This window comes from Engystomops pustulosus, chromosome 8, assembly GCF_040894005.1.
Source record: "Engystomops pustulosus chromosome 8, aEngPut4.maternal, whole genome shotgun sequence".
NCBI classification, from domain to species: domain Eukaryota; kingdom Metazoa; phylum Chordata; class Amphibia; order Anura; family Leptodactylidae; genus Engystomops; species Engystomops pustulosus.
Window position 1 is genome coordinate 19878987 of NC_092418.1, and position 19526 is coordinate 19898512.

Here is a 19526-nt window from a genome sequence, read left to right on the forward strand (position 1 = left end):
CTCACTATTCTGCTGCTAGTGCAGTCACTGTGCACATACATGACATTACTTATCCTGTACTGATCCCGAGTTACATCCTGTCTTATACTCCAGAGCTGCACTCACTATTCTGCTGCTGGTGCAGTCACTGTGTACATATATGACATTACTTATCCTGTACTGATCCTGAGTTACATCCTGTATTATACTCCAGAGCTGCACTCACTATTCTGCTGCTGGTGCAGTCACTGTGTACATACATGACATTACTTATCCTGTACTGATCCTGAGTTACATCCTGTATTATACTCCAGAGCTGCACTCACTATTCTGCTGCTGGTGCAGTCACTGTGTACATACATGACATTACTTATCCTGTACTGATCCCGAGTTACATCCTATATTATACTCCAGAGCTGCACTCACTATTCTGCTGCTGGTGCAGTCACTGTGTACATACATGACATTACTTATCCTGTACTGATCCCGAGTTACATCCTGTCTTATACTCCAGAGCTGCACTCACTATTCTGCTGCTGGTGCAGTCACTGTGTACATACATGACATTACCTATCCTGTACTGATCCCGAGTTACATCCTGTATTATACTCCAGAGCTGCACTCACTATTCTGCTGCTGGTGCAGTCACCGTGTACATACATGACATTACTTATCCTGTACTGATCCTGAGTTACATCCTGTATTATGCTCCAGAGCTGCACTCACTATTCTGCTGCTGGTGCAGTCACTGTGTACATACATGACATTACTTATCCTGTACTGATCCCGAGTTACATCCTGTCTTATACTCCAGAGCTGCACTCACTATTCTGCTGCTGGTGCAGTCACTGTGTACATACATGACATTACCTATCCTGTACTGATCCCGAGTTACATCCTGTATTATACTCCAGAGCTGCACTCACTATTCTGCTGCTGGTGCAGTCACCGTGTACATACATGACATTACTTATCCTGTACTGATCCTGAGTTACATCCTGTATTATGCTCCAGAGCTGCACTCACTATTCTGCTGCTGGTGCAGTCACTGTGTACATACATGACATTACTTATCCTGTACTGATCCTGAGTTACATCCTGTATTATACCCCAGAACTGCACTCACTATTCTGCTGGTGGAAATGTAACCCAAGCATAATTTATATATCATATCAGCAGTAAACATTCCCTTCAGTACAATATGCCTGCTGGTACATTCACAGTTCAGTCATGTGGGGTGATCACAGTCATTGCCTTGCACATAAACTAGGAATCTAATGATAATAATTACTGGTAATAGTCAGCTTTTAATAGCCGTTTTGTCATTTTATGATGATCCGTGGTAAACACAATTGTGTATAATTTATGAGCCAATTATACAACTCCAGGAACAATGTATGAAATATAAACATTCCAAAAATACCCCAAAAGTTCTACACCAGCACAATAAAGAGAAAATCATAAGCGCGCATAGAACTAGTAGTATGCATATCCCAACATACCGCAGCATGCAGGGTACAAGGACATACTGGACTAAGGTGGGATAAAGGTATTGCAGATGCTAGGTTTACCACCTTGCGTATGGTAGGAGGGATGACACCAGATTATCTGCTCATAGATGTGTAAGCCTGTAGTATTTTGGAAAAAGTACAAGTTGAAAATGAAGAATGAGGAAATGAATAAAATCAGTTTCTGCTGCACTTCCTCTTCTGCTTGCTTGGCCCCCTGACAGCTGAGACACTATAGACAGATCCACCCCGGGCCTCTGTATAAGTAATATGGGAGGAAATCTGTCCCGGGCAATATACGGATAAACAACATGATTCAATCCTCCGGCAATTTGCAGAGATTACTTATTACAGACACTACATTTAGTTTTATAATATACAATAATGAAGATACTCCGGAGAGGAAATACAGGGGATCAGGTAAGAGCACAGCAGTGTGAGGACAAGTCCCCGGTTCTACAATCCTGGAATATATATCCTGTTGCTACTAACAGCATACACAGCGGTAGGATTACACAACTCCCAAGGGACAGCACCCAACACTGGTTGCAGGGAGCACAGTGTGCAGCAGTGTGAGGTATGGTTACACAACTCTCCAGGGACAGTACTGAACACTGGCCGCAGAGAGCACAGCAGTGTTAGGTAAGATTACATAACCCAGGCTGCAGTCTACATACTTAAAAACAGGCAGGGATGACAGAAGGTCAGGAGAACGGCTGCTACAATATTCTCACAATACTGTAACTATCACATTAAGGCCAAACATCCCTTTCCTTTGCTTGGTGATCTCCAGGTTACCTTGAACAAATACCGAAGGTGTGTTAAATCTTTCTATGACAGCACAGAAGTTTATGTCCTCTCCATAAATAAATATAATAAGACTGAACCATGCCCAGCCCTTAGCCCCGGGCTAATAACCCCCGAGATGCTGACATTCCTGTAATGCTGCATAGTCCATACGCTGCAGGGCTAAAAGACAGTAAGATTTACTAGAGAAAAAAGAAGTTCTGTTCAGGGACATGGAAAATACATTAAGTGCAGGGACACCATAAAGCCTAATATGGAATTGCTCTTAAGGTCTGGATTTCCATAGGGAAAATTGGGGTTTCCAAGGACACGTCAGCTGTATACTGCCATGTGGTTTACATTACAGACGGAGACTACAGATTTTACAGGAAAGGAAACACGGCCGCATATTATTAGTAAAGGTAAAACATACATTTATATACACACACATTAAACTTCAGGCAAGACTGACAGAGAGAACTCAGATCAGGACCGTGCACCATCGTCACCTCAAAGATTGAATTAATTCCTCCAATTCTATTGTTTTTGTGCTAAGGTTTTACATCTTGGACCTGCCATAAGACACAGAGATTTGCTGGTGGAACAGGGCCAGGACCTCCTGTATAACTTGTAGCCCGAGCAGAAGTAAGCACATCCATGTGTACGAGGCCCATACATGGAGACCTGTGGTAGTCATCAAAAAAAAAAACCTGTAGCTCACATCCACAATGCATCTTCATGAGCATGTTGTTCAAGTGTGTGGCTATTAGCTACCAGCACAGCGACAAGGTCAGAGCTATAAGAGGCCTTCATACAAGGTCTCTGGTCTCAGCTCTGATGATGGATATGGGGGAAGATAAGAATCAGCCATGATGGAATTTGGTTCTCAGTAGAGATCTGCTTACTTCCACTGTATCATGGAATCGGAAGAGAAATATTCCACAATTTCATTCATACAGGAAACTAGAAGTTATCTATAAAAGTAGATCTGCATGAGACAACTCCTGGAAATGCAGAAGAGACCTTTCATAAAAGATGCCCGCTACACCCACAATTGGGTTTTTGCAGCACATCTGAAAAATTGCCAAGGTTTTTAATAACAGGAAAGCCTGAAACATAAATTGACACAATTATGGGTTGAAGACCAATGGATACAAGTCTGCAGTACGATACAGTTTAATCTAATCCACTTTGTTAGCACTGTACATTGCAGGAGGAAAGTCACCAGAGAGTCTGAAAGTAACCCACAATGACGACTTCCTATGTTTATGTTCCCTTAGGGCAGTGGTGGCGAACCTATGGCACGGGTGCCAGAGGTGGCACTCAGAGCCCTTGCTTTGGGCACCGGGCCATCGCCCCAGCACACCAGACAGGACTTGAAGAATCTTCCTGCATTTCCAAGCAACTTAGAAAATGCTGCTTACAGTCATATTTTGATACTTACTTCGCTACTTGGGACTGTAGGAAGAGGGAGAATGAATAGACATGACCAAATTATCTTTGGAGGACCTCCTGCTGGCCCCTACAGGTCTACAGAGTGACACTGGAAAGAAGCTAAAATTATGCAAGTTTTCCATCTTTCTACTGTGCTGCTGTCCTCAGGAGGCCAATATGATTGTTGAAGAACAGAAAGCAGTAAGTTACTGCTTTAATTTTTGGTTGGTACCACGCGATAAATAAGGGGGGTTTTGGGTGTCTTTTTGGGCACTCAGCCGCTAAAAGGTTCCCTATCACTGCCTTAGGGGTATGTGAATGAATAAAGAGTGGTGGGGTTCCGCTTTCAGGGGTTCATCAACCCAAATGGAAAGCACCTACAAAGAATACAGAGCGATCACTAAGCGATAATGTCTTGTGAGTTCACATCCAAACCCAAAGATCTAAGTCGAAGCCAGCCGGCCCACTGTCCTGTGAAGTCTGCTGGAAGTACTGGAGCGTTGACCCAGCAGATCGAAATGATAAAAGTCGGTCAGTCTACTGGGGGAATTACCCAACCAATGGCAGCAGACGCCCTGGACAACCTCCATCAATCCACTGACTTACAGAGTAACTGAGCCCCATTCACCTGCATGGGGTCAGGCCTGAAATCATATATACCAGCCATGGTGAGACTTTTAGAGATCCAGTGCCCAAACCACAACAAAAATCAACTTATTTCATCACATAAACTGCCAAAATTGCAATTTAAGCATTAACTTATTTCTCTCTGCTTTGTCACAGCTTTCAATTGTATTGGCATCCTTAGGACACCAATACAGTTATACAAAAAAAAAAAAAAAAAAAGAGGATGAAAAATTTGGATTATTATTGTAGCTTTCCTCCAGGGTCCCCTGAGCAATAAGAAATGAGTAGCAGCAGCTCCAATGATAATAGAGCCCTGTTCATAACTCCCTAACTCCCCCAGCAGTCCCATGAAGCCAAAAATAACACTGAACATGGCATGTCCTGGGTAGCCTGGGACTGCAGGAGGAGACAATGAGTGGTGTCTGCTGAACCCTGTGCTGGGAACATGGCCTAGGTGCCACAGAGATGGCTTTGAGTGCCACCTGTGCCATAGTATGTATCAGTGGTGGCAAACCTGTGACTACTCTAATACGCACAACAGCTCTCTGAATAGGCCCCTAATAGACAAGCCAGCATAGAAAGCCTGGCACATGTGAGAAGGGTTGCTGTAGAATCCAAATATATAACCCAAAATATTCTAGTACTGCACGGTTTAGACTTTTATCCTCTACATTACTATTTGTGGGGAAATCTCCAGCAGGTTTTTTATGTATCATGTTAGAAGAATCAGTATAAATCTCATCCACAGTCCCAGCACTGTACAGCGCAGCAGGATAGCCGCACCGCTGCCCAGCAGAGAACCTGCCCCGGCCCCAGTATACAAGCGCATGTACAATAGCACAGAAGTTCTTTCAATCTCATGTAACCACCCAACGTGAAACCAGCCGAGAAGTAACCCCAACAGATGCAAAATATGCTAAATATGTTCTCAGCTCTCAAACTTTCAGCCCCATTTCCTGTTTTGAAGTGGTGGGGGGTGTAAAATCTGCAGTCTGACATGCATTCTCAAAAAACTTTCTTAACTTTTTGATTTAATTCTTTAAAATCTGCAAAATAGTTCATGTAAAAATTCTTCAGGAAGCAAAAGACACACGTTTCATGGGATGGTCTGGTGGGAGGGGTACGAGATTGGTCAATAAAAAAAAAAAAAAAATTCTCAAGACTTTGAGGCCCTTTAAACGTCAGAGTTATTTTTATAACCCCGGAACATCTGATGGGTTCACGAGCCGCGTGAGTGAAATGCAGCCAGGATCTGCAGTAAAGGCAGGACCAGGGCTCTGCTTGCCAACTATAGCACTACAATTCCCAGCATGCCCATCATAAACTGAGCCCAGAGCATAGTAACGGAAAACTATACATGAGATACGTGGGAAAGCCGAGTTATTGTTAATGATTTGCAATCTTTTTCCATTGATGAAGACGCCAGCTGCTGAGGTTCCTGGAAATCAGAGGTCGCTGGAGTCTCCTTAAGACATTTCACAGGCGTCTTACATGTAACTCACCGGAGAGAAAGGATATATCCCACAATGCACTGCAAGTGTCCAATATAAAGTACCTGTGCACGAACATGTGCTGTTCCCGGGTCAGTGCGTCAATGTGTAATCTGTAGCCACGTTACCCTTCAAGAGGTCCTGACTATATTCGCCAGCCTTATGCTCTTTTGCAGATCTGCAAGAATCTGTTGTCTGTATCCATTCAGTTTTTGTGGATCCACAAAAAAGGGAATGTTGGTGAATATAGTGATTAGCTTGTCCCAACCTCTTGAAGGGCAACATTTTGTCGAAAATGATCCGCAAATACAGACTTGTTCATGTTGCCATAGACTCTACAGGCTGCACACGGATCCATTAAAAACAGTTTTGCTCATGAACCCATTGAAATTAAAGGGGTTTTCCACCTTCAGCAAGTAATTACTAGAAAAGTTGTACAATTATCCAATATACACGAGCCGTGCACCTGTGTGACATCACATGACCAGGGATATAGCAGGCTGTCCACCTTCCTATACAATGACAGCAAGCAGTGATCGAGAAAACTGTGAGAAGTTGATACAGAAAGTATATTAGAGTAGCACAGTGGTTAGCATTATAGCCTTGCAGTGCCGGGGACCTGGGGTCACGTCCAACGGTCAACATTTGCAAAGAGTTTGTATGTTCTCTCCGTGTTTGCGTGGGTTTCCTCCGGTTTCCTCCCACACTCCAAAACATACTGGTAGGTTGATTAGATTGTGAGCCCCATTGGGGACAGGGACCAATTTGGTAAGTTCTCTGTGGCGCTGCTTAGTCTGTGAGGGCTTTATAAATAAAGGAATTATTATTATTATTGGAAAATGGTAGAAAAAATAAAAACCAGTATCAATAATTTGCTACTACCTGCTAATACTAGGGCATCACAAAAAGGTTGCACGACTCGAAACACACCAAAATGGGAAAATCCCTTTGAAATGTCACAGTGGTGCAAAATGGTTTTCATCCCTCGAAATAGGGGTAAGATCACTATGAAATCTCCGATTCCCCTCTGAGAAATACCAAAGAGGATGGATCCCTTTAACAAGCGTCTATAGATACCTGCTATACCACTCAATTTCCCCATTTCTTATCATTGTGGTCATAGGGTGAGATACGCCATGGCTAGAAGGATCATTAAAAAAAAAAAAGGGAACACTCAAATAAATCCTGGATCTGAATGAAAGAAATGTTCTCATCGAATACTGCACAGTACAAAGTTGAATGTGCCGAAAACAAAATCACAAAAAAAAAAAAAAAAAACATCAATGGAAATCAAATTTATTAACCAATGGAGGCCTGGATTTGGAGTCACCCGCAAAATTAAAGTGGAAAAACAGTACAGGCTGATCAAAATGAGGCTTAGTACTGTATGTGGCCTCCACCTCCCTACAACGCCTTGGTGGCTCCTGATGAGGTTCCGGGCGGTCCAGGACCTCTCCTGCCAACTCCTGGACAGGCTGTGGCGCAATGTGACGTCGGTGGTTGGAGCAAGACATTATGTCCCACATGTGCTGGGGAAGAAGCGGGCCAGTCCATAGCTTCAATGCCTTCATCTTGCAGTAACACTTGCCTGCACACTCCATCCACATGAGGTCTACCATTGTCCTGCTTTAGAAGGAACACAGGGCCAACCGCACCAGTACATGGTCTTACAAGGGGTCTGAGGATCTCATCTCGGCACCTAATGGCAGAGGGCTGTGCGCACACACCATTACGGACCAGTGCCAAACCTGCATGCTGCAGGATGTTGCAGGCAGCAGATCGCCCTCCACGGCGTCTCCAGACTCCAGAACCTGCTTTTATCTGTGAAGAGCACAGGACGCCAGGGGTGAATTTTCCAATCCTGATGTTCTCTGGCAAGTGCCAAGCGTCCTGCACGGTGTTGGGCTGCGAGTACAACCCCCATCAGTGGACGTCGGGCCTCTTACCAACCTCATTGAGTCGGTTTCTAACTGTTTGTGCAGACACATGCAAATTTGTGGCTGCTGGAGGTCATTTTGCAGGGCTCTGGAAGTGCTCCTCCTTGCAGAAAAACGGAGGTAGCAGTCCTGCTTCTGGGTTGTTGCCCTCCTACGGCCCCCTCCGCAACTCCTGGTAACGCCTCCAGCTTCTGGACACTATACTGACACACACAGAAAACAATTTGGCCACAGGTTGCCGAGTCTGTATCATCACAAGTGTGAAAACATAATCACCATTCCAAATTGACCAAAAACCACTCCTTTATTGAGTGTTTCTTGCTAATTCCCTGTTTGAGTTACTTGAAGTGATATTGTGGTGTTTAAGTGTTTTTCCCTTTATTTTTTAGAGCAGTGTATATAGCCCTCAATCAGAGATAGTCATTAGGAAATCATTCATTACAACAGATGAAAGGCAAAGTCATGACCAAAATGAATAACTCTGTGTGCAACAACAACAGATGTAGCTCCATTTCTAATGTCCTAAAGGATATAATAATCTTAAAACCACTATAGAGCCGATATTGTCTCCAGGCTCTATACAAATGCATAGGCCCTGCTCTCCCCTCAACGTCTCCTCTATAAAATTAAGGTAGAGATTTTACAACTTTCTTGAAACCATTCCTGCAAACGAAGCCGTCAACCCCTCCTTGCCCCCAATAAAGAAAAAGAAATGTGAAAAATGCAGAATTTTCTTCACAAGTCCCAGGCCATAAATCACACTAAACAAGACCAGGAATCGCCTCCCTCTTCCTTGACTTTCCTTTCCTGTCTTGCACACATTTTGCACTTCCCGCAGGCACGTCTTCCTACCCACAGGAATAACACGGCTCTTACATAAAGCGGGGCCTGGGAACGGATTATCCAATATCTTGCACTTTATTGTGGGTTCGGGCACTTTTGAATGCCAGGGAGCATTTTGGTTACCAGCCTGACGTACACGTAACATGTGTGACTGATGCGGTGCCAAGCTCTGACCACAGACTAATAAAGCGGCGCTCAGGCCTTATTACCATTACACCGCCATACCATACACATAAACTAAGCTGCTGCAGAGTAAACATTTCAGCTGAAGGAAGCGAGACAAAGTAGAATTTCACATCATGGAGGGAAAGTTTTTCTAAAGTTAAATTGCAACGTGCCTCATCTATATCTGCCATGGGAAGTCAAAAGGGTCTGTACACATTAGACGGTCAGATGAAGCCATCTGACAATTTGGAAGAATCAGAACATTTTCATCTGATGTGTATGGGGGGCTTAATAGACAATTAAAGCATTTATATATATTTCCATATACAGGAGCCTGGAGCCGGAGGTATGTATCAGTATACCTGTAAACGATTGCATGAACATTGTCTAGACTGAGACTGACATGTAGAGATTGTGTGAAGAGGAAAACCCTTTAAAACGGATCTGCTGACCCCACTGTATAGAGGACAGGCAGAGCGGTGTAAGAATACACATACAAGGTGTGCTGGTCATGAAGGATGGAGACGGCACCTATGTATGGCCCACCCAGACCTTTCTGCACCCATGTATTCCCCACCCAGACCTTTCTGCACCCATGTATTCCCCACCCAGACCTTTCTGCACCCATGTATTCCCCACCCAGACCTTTCTGCACCCATGTATTCCCCACCCAGACCTTTCTGCACCTATCTATGCCCCACCCAGACCTTTCTGCACCCATGTATTCCTCACCCAGACCTTTCTGCACCCATGTATTCCCCACCCAGACCTTTCTGCACCCATGTATTCCCCACCCAGACCTTTCTGCACCCATGTATTCCCCACCCAGACCTTTCTGCACCCATGTATTCCCCACCCAGACCTTTCTGCACCTATCTATGCCCCACCCAGACCTTTCTGCACCCATGTATTCCCCACCCAGACCTTTCTGCACCTATCTATGCCCCACCCAGACCTTTCTGCACCCATGTATTCCTCACCCAGACCTTTCTGCACCCATGTATTCCCCACCCAGACCTTTCTGCACCCATCTATGCCCCACCCAGACCTTTCTGCACCCATGTATTCCTCACCCAGACCTTTCTGCACCCATGTATTCCTCACCCAGACCTTTCTGCACCCATGTATTCCTCACCCAGACCTTTCTGCACCTAGATGCATCCATGATCTCCAAATTGGATGCTAGATGGGAGACGCTATGTAGCGTTCAGTCCAGGGTGCTGTACATGAAGGGGCCACCTCCTGGGCACGTGCAGACTAATAAGAGACCCCATTAAGCCACCAGCAGAGTCACCCTTTACACTGGAATGCTCCAGGCTCTGGTTTGCCTCATAATATTTACATTGATGCGCTGAAGACTTCCCTGAGTTACTACTACTGAACATTCCTGCTCCGCAGAGCCTTTGCAAGCTTTCCAAAAAAAACGTAGAGGCTGCTTCCATACCCCAACCCAGAGCCGAAATCCTGCGGTTTTATTGTGTTCCAGAAATACAGTAAGTTATGCTGTACATCCTCCCAGCTCCGTCATTAGACACAACGTCCAGCCCCTTCGGCTCAAGCAAATATTTTAGTCATGTTCTCCGTGGCTGATCCAAAACAGCTGGAGAGAAAAATGTCTGATTTATGGAAGTGCAACCCATGGAAGGAAGCAGGGGCAACTCCTAGAGGGGCAATCACTATGGTCTCCAGTCATATTTGTGTTTGGAGGTGGGTGATCCCTTTAAGGAATCGGTAACTGCTGTTCTCATAAGCCACACAGAAGTATATGGAGTGATCTACTCATGTGCACTACTCAGGGTCTGTAAAGACTTAGAAATAGTAGAGTCAATCTATCTTATGTCTGGAAATGCTCAACAAGTTTCTACATTCATAATTCCCATGATCAATGTCGGACCCCACTCATCAGTAATACTGTCCCTTATCCTGTGAATAGAGGATGACATGAAAACTTAAAAATTACCCCTTTTTGTTATATTAGTGAATGGAGCCATTAGTGAATGGCAATGCATTAATAGCCTGGACATTCCTCTCCCAAAACTGTGATACTCTGCCCATTAGGCACCATATACAGCGTGCAGTCACCGGACATTATAATAAGTTTGGATAAAAAAACCCTACATTTTTAGCAACATCCATCCCCTCAAAAAGTTCCTACCAGATCCAAATCTGAAAGAAGGATCTAGTTTTGGCAATGAGCGCCCCCCGCCCATATGAGGCAGCTCCTGGTCGCTGCCTGTACATTTACTGGTTACTGTTTAAGCAGATTTTCCCCCTGAGTCAGCGCTTTCCCAAAACAGCAACAAACACGCCGGCCGAGCTTGTTTGTGCATTAAAGAGCCCCATTGTATCAGGGCACAAAAATGCAGCCCGGGCCTTCATGGGGATTGTGTGACAAAGCGCTTTTTTCGAAGTGCCAAGCTAGAAAACATGTAAAATCTCAGAGTTTTATGGTTGGAAGAACAAGAGTACAGAGTTAATCTTTGTAAAAACAAATCACTTTCACAAACTTATTTTATGTTGATCTTGTATAAGTCTGCTTTCTTCTTCAGGATCTGCACACAACTTTGGCTGTAGCTTCCTGGCAGTCACCTGGGACAGAGGGTAGGAACCTGGGGTGTCCCAATGTCCAGGATCAATAAAAAATGGTTTTATGTTTGTACAAACAAGGCCGCACCAGTCTAATGAATGGAATTGTACTTCAGCTCCATAAAAGCAAAACTTCTGCAATACCACACATACCCTGTATACACACACACACACACCCTGTATACAGATGTGGTGCTATTTTCCAAAATCAAATAAAAATTAACCATGTTATTAAACTGCTTGATAGCCCCATTAATCATTCATTTACATTTTATATGGGATGAGGTAGAAGCCACTTCACAAATAATAACATCTACGTCACACAGAGATGAACCCTTCAGCTGTGAGCTGGCAGCCCGTATAGTGATCCTATAATCCTCTGGGCATTAGATGACGACTTCAGGAGCTACATCAAGTCCGATGACACACAGGGATCTCGTGTTATTGGACCTTCATTAGGTGACGGAGGAGACTCTCCTGGTTTGGCAAGTTTTTTTGTGTTCAAGTCTCAGATAACACATGACTGGGGAGTTAGTCATAGAAGAGATCCATGGCTTCAGGATTTCACCATTCATTAAAAATCCTAAAGCTTCTTGAGTTATTACATTGTTAAAAGTCCTATTCAAACTTCTGGGCTCAGTCCTTAAAGGGGTATTCTCATCTGGGCATTCACATTTAATTTAATTCATTTGCCATATGCAAACATTTCTTCAATTGGATGTTATTAAAAAAAATGTTCCTGTGTGAAGATAATTTCTCATAAATGCAGTCATGTAGTCCCTTAGAAACGAGATAGCTTCCCCGGATACGACCACGTCACACTCTGGCAGCGGTGGCCAGACATGCGCTAATGAGCTCTGCCTGACCTCCTGGATTCAGCGATCATTACCACAGGGCGGCTGTAGGACCTGCAATAACTCTCAGACATTTAATATTCAGAAACTTTTTGTTTCTTTGTGCAATCTCTCCAGCAGACGTGGCCGTAACCAAGGACACAGTCTTGTTTCTAAGGGATCATATGACTACATTTATGATAAATTATCTTCACACAGGAACATTTTTTTTAATAACATCTAATTGAAGAAATGTTTGTATATGGCAGATTAATGAAACTGAAAGTGAATGCCCAGATGAGAATACCCCTTTAACCACCTCCCTAACCAACATTGTAGAGGGCAAGTTATAAACTTTTCAAGATGTAACTTTCCTCCTTCCCAGCAATTATTTTAGAGATAATTCAATTTGTATCTTTAAGCAAATTTTGTCCTGGTTGCACTTGTGGTGGTGCTGTACCTGCTGGGGCACCCATTTTTTCTTCCAACACCTTATAGGAGAGGTCACCGGATGTATAACACAGGACAAAGGGTGCTCTATCATGTATGGACCCACTGCGTGTGCTCTGTAGGTCGTACTAGAACATTTTCTCCCAAATTATAGATGGTAAACAGGAAAGGTGTCTATAAGTCAATGAAGCGCCCTACACAATGTTGGATTTACTTCCGAGGTGCTTTATTACCCGGTGGACCCCATTTAAAGACGTTGGGGGTCACTACTCAGAAAACATAAGCCATTATGAACACATGACATCACTAGGTCCTATTTTCCCAAAAACAACTACGGTACCTATACACATTGCAATTATCTGCAAATAAATTTGGGGAATCTTTGTGTGCAACTTATGTCACAAAGCGCCATCTGACTGCGACATGTTAAATTGTGTCACCTCATAGGCTGAACACAGAGTCCTCCCATTACATAAAGTACTAAGCTCCCAGGTTAAAGGAAGATAAAACAGCCGGTGTCAGCACAAGGAAAACGACATTCCTGCCACATGCCAAGAATTCTCCTCTCAATTGTTCACGATTTTAGGGTGGAAATACAAACTTTCTGTAATCCTGTGTTACTGAAATACATGGTTCATTGTCCTGAGAGGAAGACTTCCCAATGTCATGTTCTTGTACACATAGGGTGCCAGCACCTAAAGTGCAGCTTCAAAGTATAGACTAAAGAGAAGCGTGCGCTCAATGCCAGTGTGTCTCCTCCACTCACCTATGTCGTCTCCCTGTGACCGTCTAGCAAGAATTACAAGGAGATGGACTCCTTATCAGACATGGCCCATTGGCATAATGATAAGTAATCAATAATAAAATAAATACCCCCTTCCCCCCATACCTGATCTTGATTATCTCTTTAACACCAACCATTTTGTACAATTTTTGCATTTGTGAGCTCCCACCATATTTGCCCCCCAATGGGGTAAAAACTTTAGACAACTTATTCCTAATAGAAAGATCTGTTGCCAATAAGTAGATGACAATGCGATTTACCTATAGCGCCACCACAGGAGAATTAAGCATCTAACCCAAGTGTAGTCTGGGTAAAACAGGATAGGAGGGGTCACGAGTAACTCAAATAGAGGCCTACAGTAGGTTAACAATTCATCCCCCCCCCCCCTTATATATTTGATATCAATTTCACGTCCCAAGGACACAACACCGGATGTACCAAGCAGAGAGACACATGTTTAATATCAAACGGCGTATCCATGGTCTGGGCTGCCCTTCAGGAAAGCGTCCAAGATATCAGCGTTCCCATGTGCCGACCACATGAAATATAAGACAAGAAATGCAAGGAAAGGGAAACTGAAAGGGGGAAAGAAGCAAAAACTAATCCTAATTCTGAAAGTCTCCCACCCAATAACGTCTGCTGCTTCTTAATATCTCTGCAATTTGCAATTTCAATTTCCCGCCATGTTTAAGATCACTGCTTGCTCTCACCGAATAGAAGCATTTATCACGTTCTGATACAATGTAGCCGAGAAGAAGACATGATTGGGGGATCCTCTGGATGTAATCACAAATGTTTCCATTTACTGAGAGAAATCAGAGATCTTACATACAATAGGAATCTGAGACACTCCCCTGAGCTCAGTGCTACATCCAGCCATTATTGGGCCCCTATACTTGGCATACAGATACATAAAGATAAATGTTTGCTGATGCTGGAGTATGCAGTTATACATAGCGCTACTGGGATCCTGTGTAACTGGAGAGCTTCTGTTACAGTGTATCTGACAGTATAGGCCACAAACATGTGTCACTTATGTGGTTGCTGCAAGACTGATTTGGGGAGTTCCAAACACATCACTTTGTATTACAGCACCCCTGTAGAGCCACTGACTAATAAGAGTGCCGTTATTTTGCCCTCTATGCAGGTGCCACTACATTAAGACTTTGGCAGGGGTCCGACAGAGATGAGAGGAGTCATACCAGACCTTAGAAAAGAGAAAAAAGTTAATTATCACTTTTTTTTTTTGTTTGTTTTAAGAGTCTCTCTTGCTGTTGTTACCGTAATCCTGGAGAGCCCCTTTAGCATATTAGCGTATTATAACAATACCGATGACCAAATGTATACCGGATAATGGGAAATTTAACAATATTGCAGTGATATATACGTTTTTAATTACAAATCCCACATTACGACATTACACAGCAGGGCCATACAAATTACAAGAGGAGATGTAACATCCGAGAGCCTCCTGGCCCAGGAAGAAATTTTAAGTATCCTGGTGACCACAGGGAGTTGCAGAGTATTATTTGGGTGCATATAGGGTTAATAAATGTGCCCCATGTTATAATACACCACCCTGCAGAGCAGAGGGGACAGTCTGTACTACATCCCAGCACTGATCAGGACATGCATGCACTTCCTAAGGAACGCTGACTGTCATGGGCGAGATATACACCGACCCACACAAATTCCTCCGAGGCCAAGCCAAATAAATTGGCTCCATGGGAACCTTAACCCCTTAACCTGATATACCACTAGATTACGTGTTAGGAGCACAAACTGCCGTGAGTTTTGATCAATGAACAGTCAGTGGGAAGACCCTTTAAATTAGAGTCCTTAGAAGGGACTATTGGATGGCAAATGGACCCCTTTAAAATTTAAATCTGAAAACAAACTATGGACAGTGGTCTCCAAACTGCAGGTCTGAAACTACTCCCAGCAAGTCCCTGCAATAAGCCAGCAGCAATTGCAAAACTAATTTTACTGTGAAAACCACCGCATTTTCAGACTGTGCTTGCCATGACAGAGTTGATGATTTTTAGCAATCAGTCACCCTTAAATCAAAAGGCGACACCCATGAGCGTGTATAGGTCTATCCCTATAAAAGGGTTTTTTTGCACCATCTAGATACCACGATACCTACTGATACCATGTCAGTGGGTGCAGCACAATCCTATTTATCCAATACCTGCCATTCCTTAAATTGGCAGATTTAAAGACTTGCGTCGCAAAGAAGTCGCTTTAAACGCTAAACAATGGCAAAAACGCTTAATCAACCTATAACGGTCCTACAAGCTCAGTTATGACAGAGGAGGCCTCACAAGGGTTAACAACGTCCCATCAGGACCTAAAAATTGTTCCCTAACAAAAATAGCCTAAAAGTCTTGCTCAGCCCTTAAGACTTGAGTCCGGCGGTTCCCAGTCACCGTGGCAAGGCATTCTGGGAGATACGGTTCAGTCGCTAAAGATAAACAAGGCAGACGCTATTCCGAGAATGTGCAAAATGAAAGCTGGAGTATCAATGAGAGGTCGTATTCACACTGCGCAGAACGTGCACCGCTCCTGTATACAGCAGCATCAGGGTAACCACTCAACACAAACCTATACACAAAGCCCAGAGCAAATATCAAAGGGAGGGACTGGATTTATGTAACTTAAGTGCAATAACTGTATCCCCATTTTCACTTTCAGTCCTCTGCTTGCTGTCACTGAGTGGGAAGTCTCAGGTTCACATCCTGTTGCTAAACATATATATTGCTTGGCCAAAACCTCTGATAATTTTGAATACATTTTGAGTTGGGAGGTCCCCATACACAATACATCAGCCAACTTAAAAGGTTTGGGACTATATATTGTATATACAATAGTATCTTCTGCACTTTGTTGTACCTAGGTGAAGTCATACACCCCCCACCCCCACCCCACCACAGCCAGTGACCAGGAGGAATCCAGATGATGCTCCTATCCATAGATGCTCCTACATGTCCTCCACATGTGACCAAACATGTCTTGTTCATTCAGATCCACATACATCCATGGCTTCTGGATTTACGGAATGGGACATGATGACCTGTTTGGTCACATGTAGCGCTATCTAAAGCTATGCCATGGACCGGAGGCTGGCCCAGGTGTCGAGTTGTCACTTCAATAGACTACATAAGGGGAAGAAGATGAAAGAAGGATTTATATAAGATTTATGAATAGTCCTTCCTATACAATACTAACATGGTTTGTTACAATGTACTATTTACAGTCCTCCATGCACTCCAGTCTGATACATGTTCTGCATAGGATATTTGCCATCATTGTACATTTGACTTATGTCAGTGCATCTGCTGATCCCCCCATTGGGCCCCTTTACAATGGGGACTATAGTATCCCACTAAAATAAGATAGTCAGAAACATGGTGAGACATCATAGATATACATTGAAAATCCAATATATACCGCTAGTAGGTAGAGCAGTGAATGACACATCTGCGCTGACACACTGTAGCGAACCATCAGGATGTGACAGCTCTGTGCTCTCTATGCGTTTATGTCACAGAAGACTGTCAAGGTTGGAAATAACTGGGAACAGATTAGGTTAGGACGGGGTTTTAGCCTCTTTCCCCAAAAAGAACGCAGTCCTCGTCTTATAAGGAAAGTAAAAGTTGAATGAGGGCGCTGCAGATACATCATAGATAGGAGGTGCGAGTCAATTGGAAATATGGCGGCATCTCTGATACTACTCAAACAAGTAGAGCCATGTCAGGGCCAGGGCCGCGCCGCACCATAGACAAACCAATACAACCATCATGGCCGCCATAGCACATTCCAGCAGAACGACCGCCATACCACCGAACAATACAAAGTCATAGGACGGAATGATATGCCAGCACACAATATGGCGGGTCACTGCGTCACTATCCGTTATACCGATGATCCTGCCTCATGAAGTATGGCCCCCACCTCAAAGACAGAGCCAATACATCTACCGACGGCCGTAACATTGTCAAGTCCATACAACCGTACAGCGGCCTGCGCATCATAGCACAACCTGTCTGCGCACTATACAACCGCCATGACCCAGAACACCACACGCAGGCGCAGTCACATATCTGTCCACCGTAACATAGTGGGCGCACTACAGCCGCCATGCGCAGTCACATATCTGTCCACCGTAACATAGTGGGCGCACTACGACCGCCATAAGCAGGCGCAGTAACATATCTGTCCACCGAAACATAGTGGGCGCACTACGACCGCCATACGCATGCGCAGTCACTTATCTGTCGACCGTAACATAGTCGGTGCACTACAACAGCCATACGCATGCACAGTCACATCTGTCCACCGTAACATAGTGGGCGCACTACAACCACCATACGCATGCGCAGTCACTTATATGTCGACCGTAACATAGTGGGCGCACTACAACCGCCATACGCATGCGCAGTAACATATCTGTCCACCGTAACATAATCGGCGCACTACAACGGCCTTGGTCGCCACACAAGCACCCGGGGACGACCGCCATAACACCGACACCTATAGAAATGCCATATAAAGACAGTTATACAGCCATAAGGCGCCAGTATATGCAGTGTAGGGCACATGAGGGGCAGCACTAGTTATAAAGTAATGGTAGAAGTTACACAGAGTAGTAAGTGTCCCCAGTCAGTAGGTAGGTAGGTACAGGAGCCCCAGCACTCACCTCCCCACAGTCTGGTTGGCCAGCTGCCTCATACGGTTGAATTGTTTCTTCATGGCGTCTCCCTTCTTCGTCCCTGAACTCCCAGAGAAATCCCACCGTCCTCCCCGGAGCTCGGCTTAATCCATAGGGGGCGCTATGAGCCCGGGAGGCCCCGTCATACAGCGCTGAGAGCCCGGGCTGAGCTCCTGACTGGAATGGCTGGCGCCTCCCCGCCACACACACGGCTCTCCTCCCGCCCTTCCTCCCGGGCCTCCTCCCTCACCGCCTCCTGTCACAGTCCCCAACCACAACCCCTAACATGTCCGGGCAGGCTGGGGGTCGTAGTCTCTCCCACAGCTGGTCCCAGGAGCTGACACAGTCCTCACCACCAGCTTCTGTGTAAACTATCCCCATACACTTAGGTTATGTTCACACTGTGCGGTCCTATCACTTATTTGGCTCTAATTACCACAAATTTCTGTCAATAAAGGAAAATAAATGCATCTTTACTCCTCAACATGATTTTTTGTGTACAGTTTTTGGTGTGGAGCGATAAAATCCACACAGAAATAGATGTCAGGCCCGGTATGACAGACCAAGTGTGAAGTCGAGTGGAATTGGGGGGGGTTTAACAAATTTTTTTGTTGTATAGAAGAACTTGACATTAGACCATAGCTTGGTGTTGTCGCTTAATTCCCTCACCAAGCACAGCGCCATACATTGTACAGTGGCGGCACTTGGTATTGCAACTGATTTATTCAGAGGGACAGATCACGTGTTTGATGGACATGACGTCTTTGTACTGGGGAGCAGAAATGGGGGACCTGATTGCTGGGGGTGCCAGGCCACTATAATGTTTTGGGAAGCGATTAGGATCACTATGCCCTAATAACAGGGCGTAGCCGTATCAGATATCATGATGAGCCATCAGTCTTCATATGACACAGAGCGAGCGCCGATACTCTGATTAATCACAACACTAACAATCCCGGGTATAGTGCCCAAACACTAACAATCCCGGGTATAGTGCCCACATCACTAACAATCCCGGGTATAGTGCCCAAACACTAACAATCCCGGGTATAGTGCCCACATTACTAACAATCCCGGGTATAGTGCCCACATCAGTAACAATCCCGGGTATAGTGCCCAAACACTAACAATCCCGGGTATAGTGCCCACATCACTAACAATCCCGGGTAAAGTGCCCACATCACTAACAATCCCAGGTATAGTGCCCACATCACTAACAATCCCGAGTATAGTGCCCACATCACTAACAATCCCGGGTATAGTGCCCACATCACTAACAATCCCAGGTATAGTGCCCACATCACTAACAATCCTGGGTATAGTGCCCACATCACTAACAATCCCGGGTATAGTGCCCACATCACTAACAATCCCAGGTATAGTGCCCACATCA

At 44.6% G+C, this 19526-nt stretch overlaps 1 protein-coding gene across 3 annotated transcripts in view; it reads right to left on the reverse strand.

Annotated features, from left to right (window-relative positions):
* Positions 1-18415, reverse strand: part of ARHGAP17 (Rho GTPase activating protein 17) — a 57069-nt gene extending 38654 nt beyond the window's left edge. For 2 of the 3 annotated variants that reach the window (XM_072120074.1, XM_072120075.1), the window contains exon 1: positions 18122-18414. In XM_072120074.1, the coding sequence (XP_071976175.1) occupies positions 18122-18174 (53 nt within the window). In that variant the 5' untranslated portion in view covers positions 18175-18414. Of the gene's footprint in view, positions 1-18121 lie in introns of all 3 variants that reach the window. The other variant, XM_072120076.1, reaches the window with a different exon arrangement.
* Between the last annotated feature and the right edge of the window lie 1111 nt (positions 18416-19526).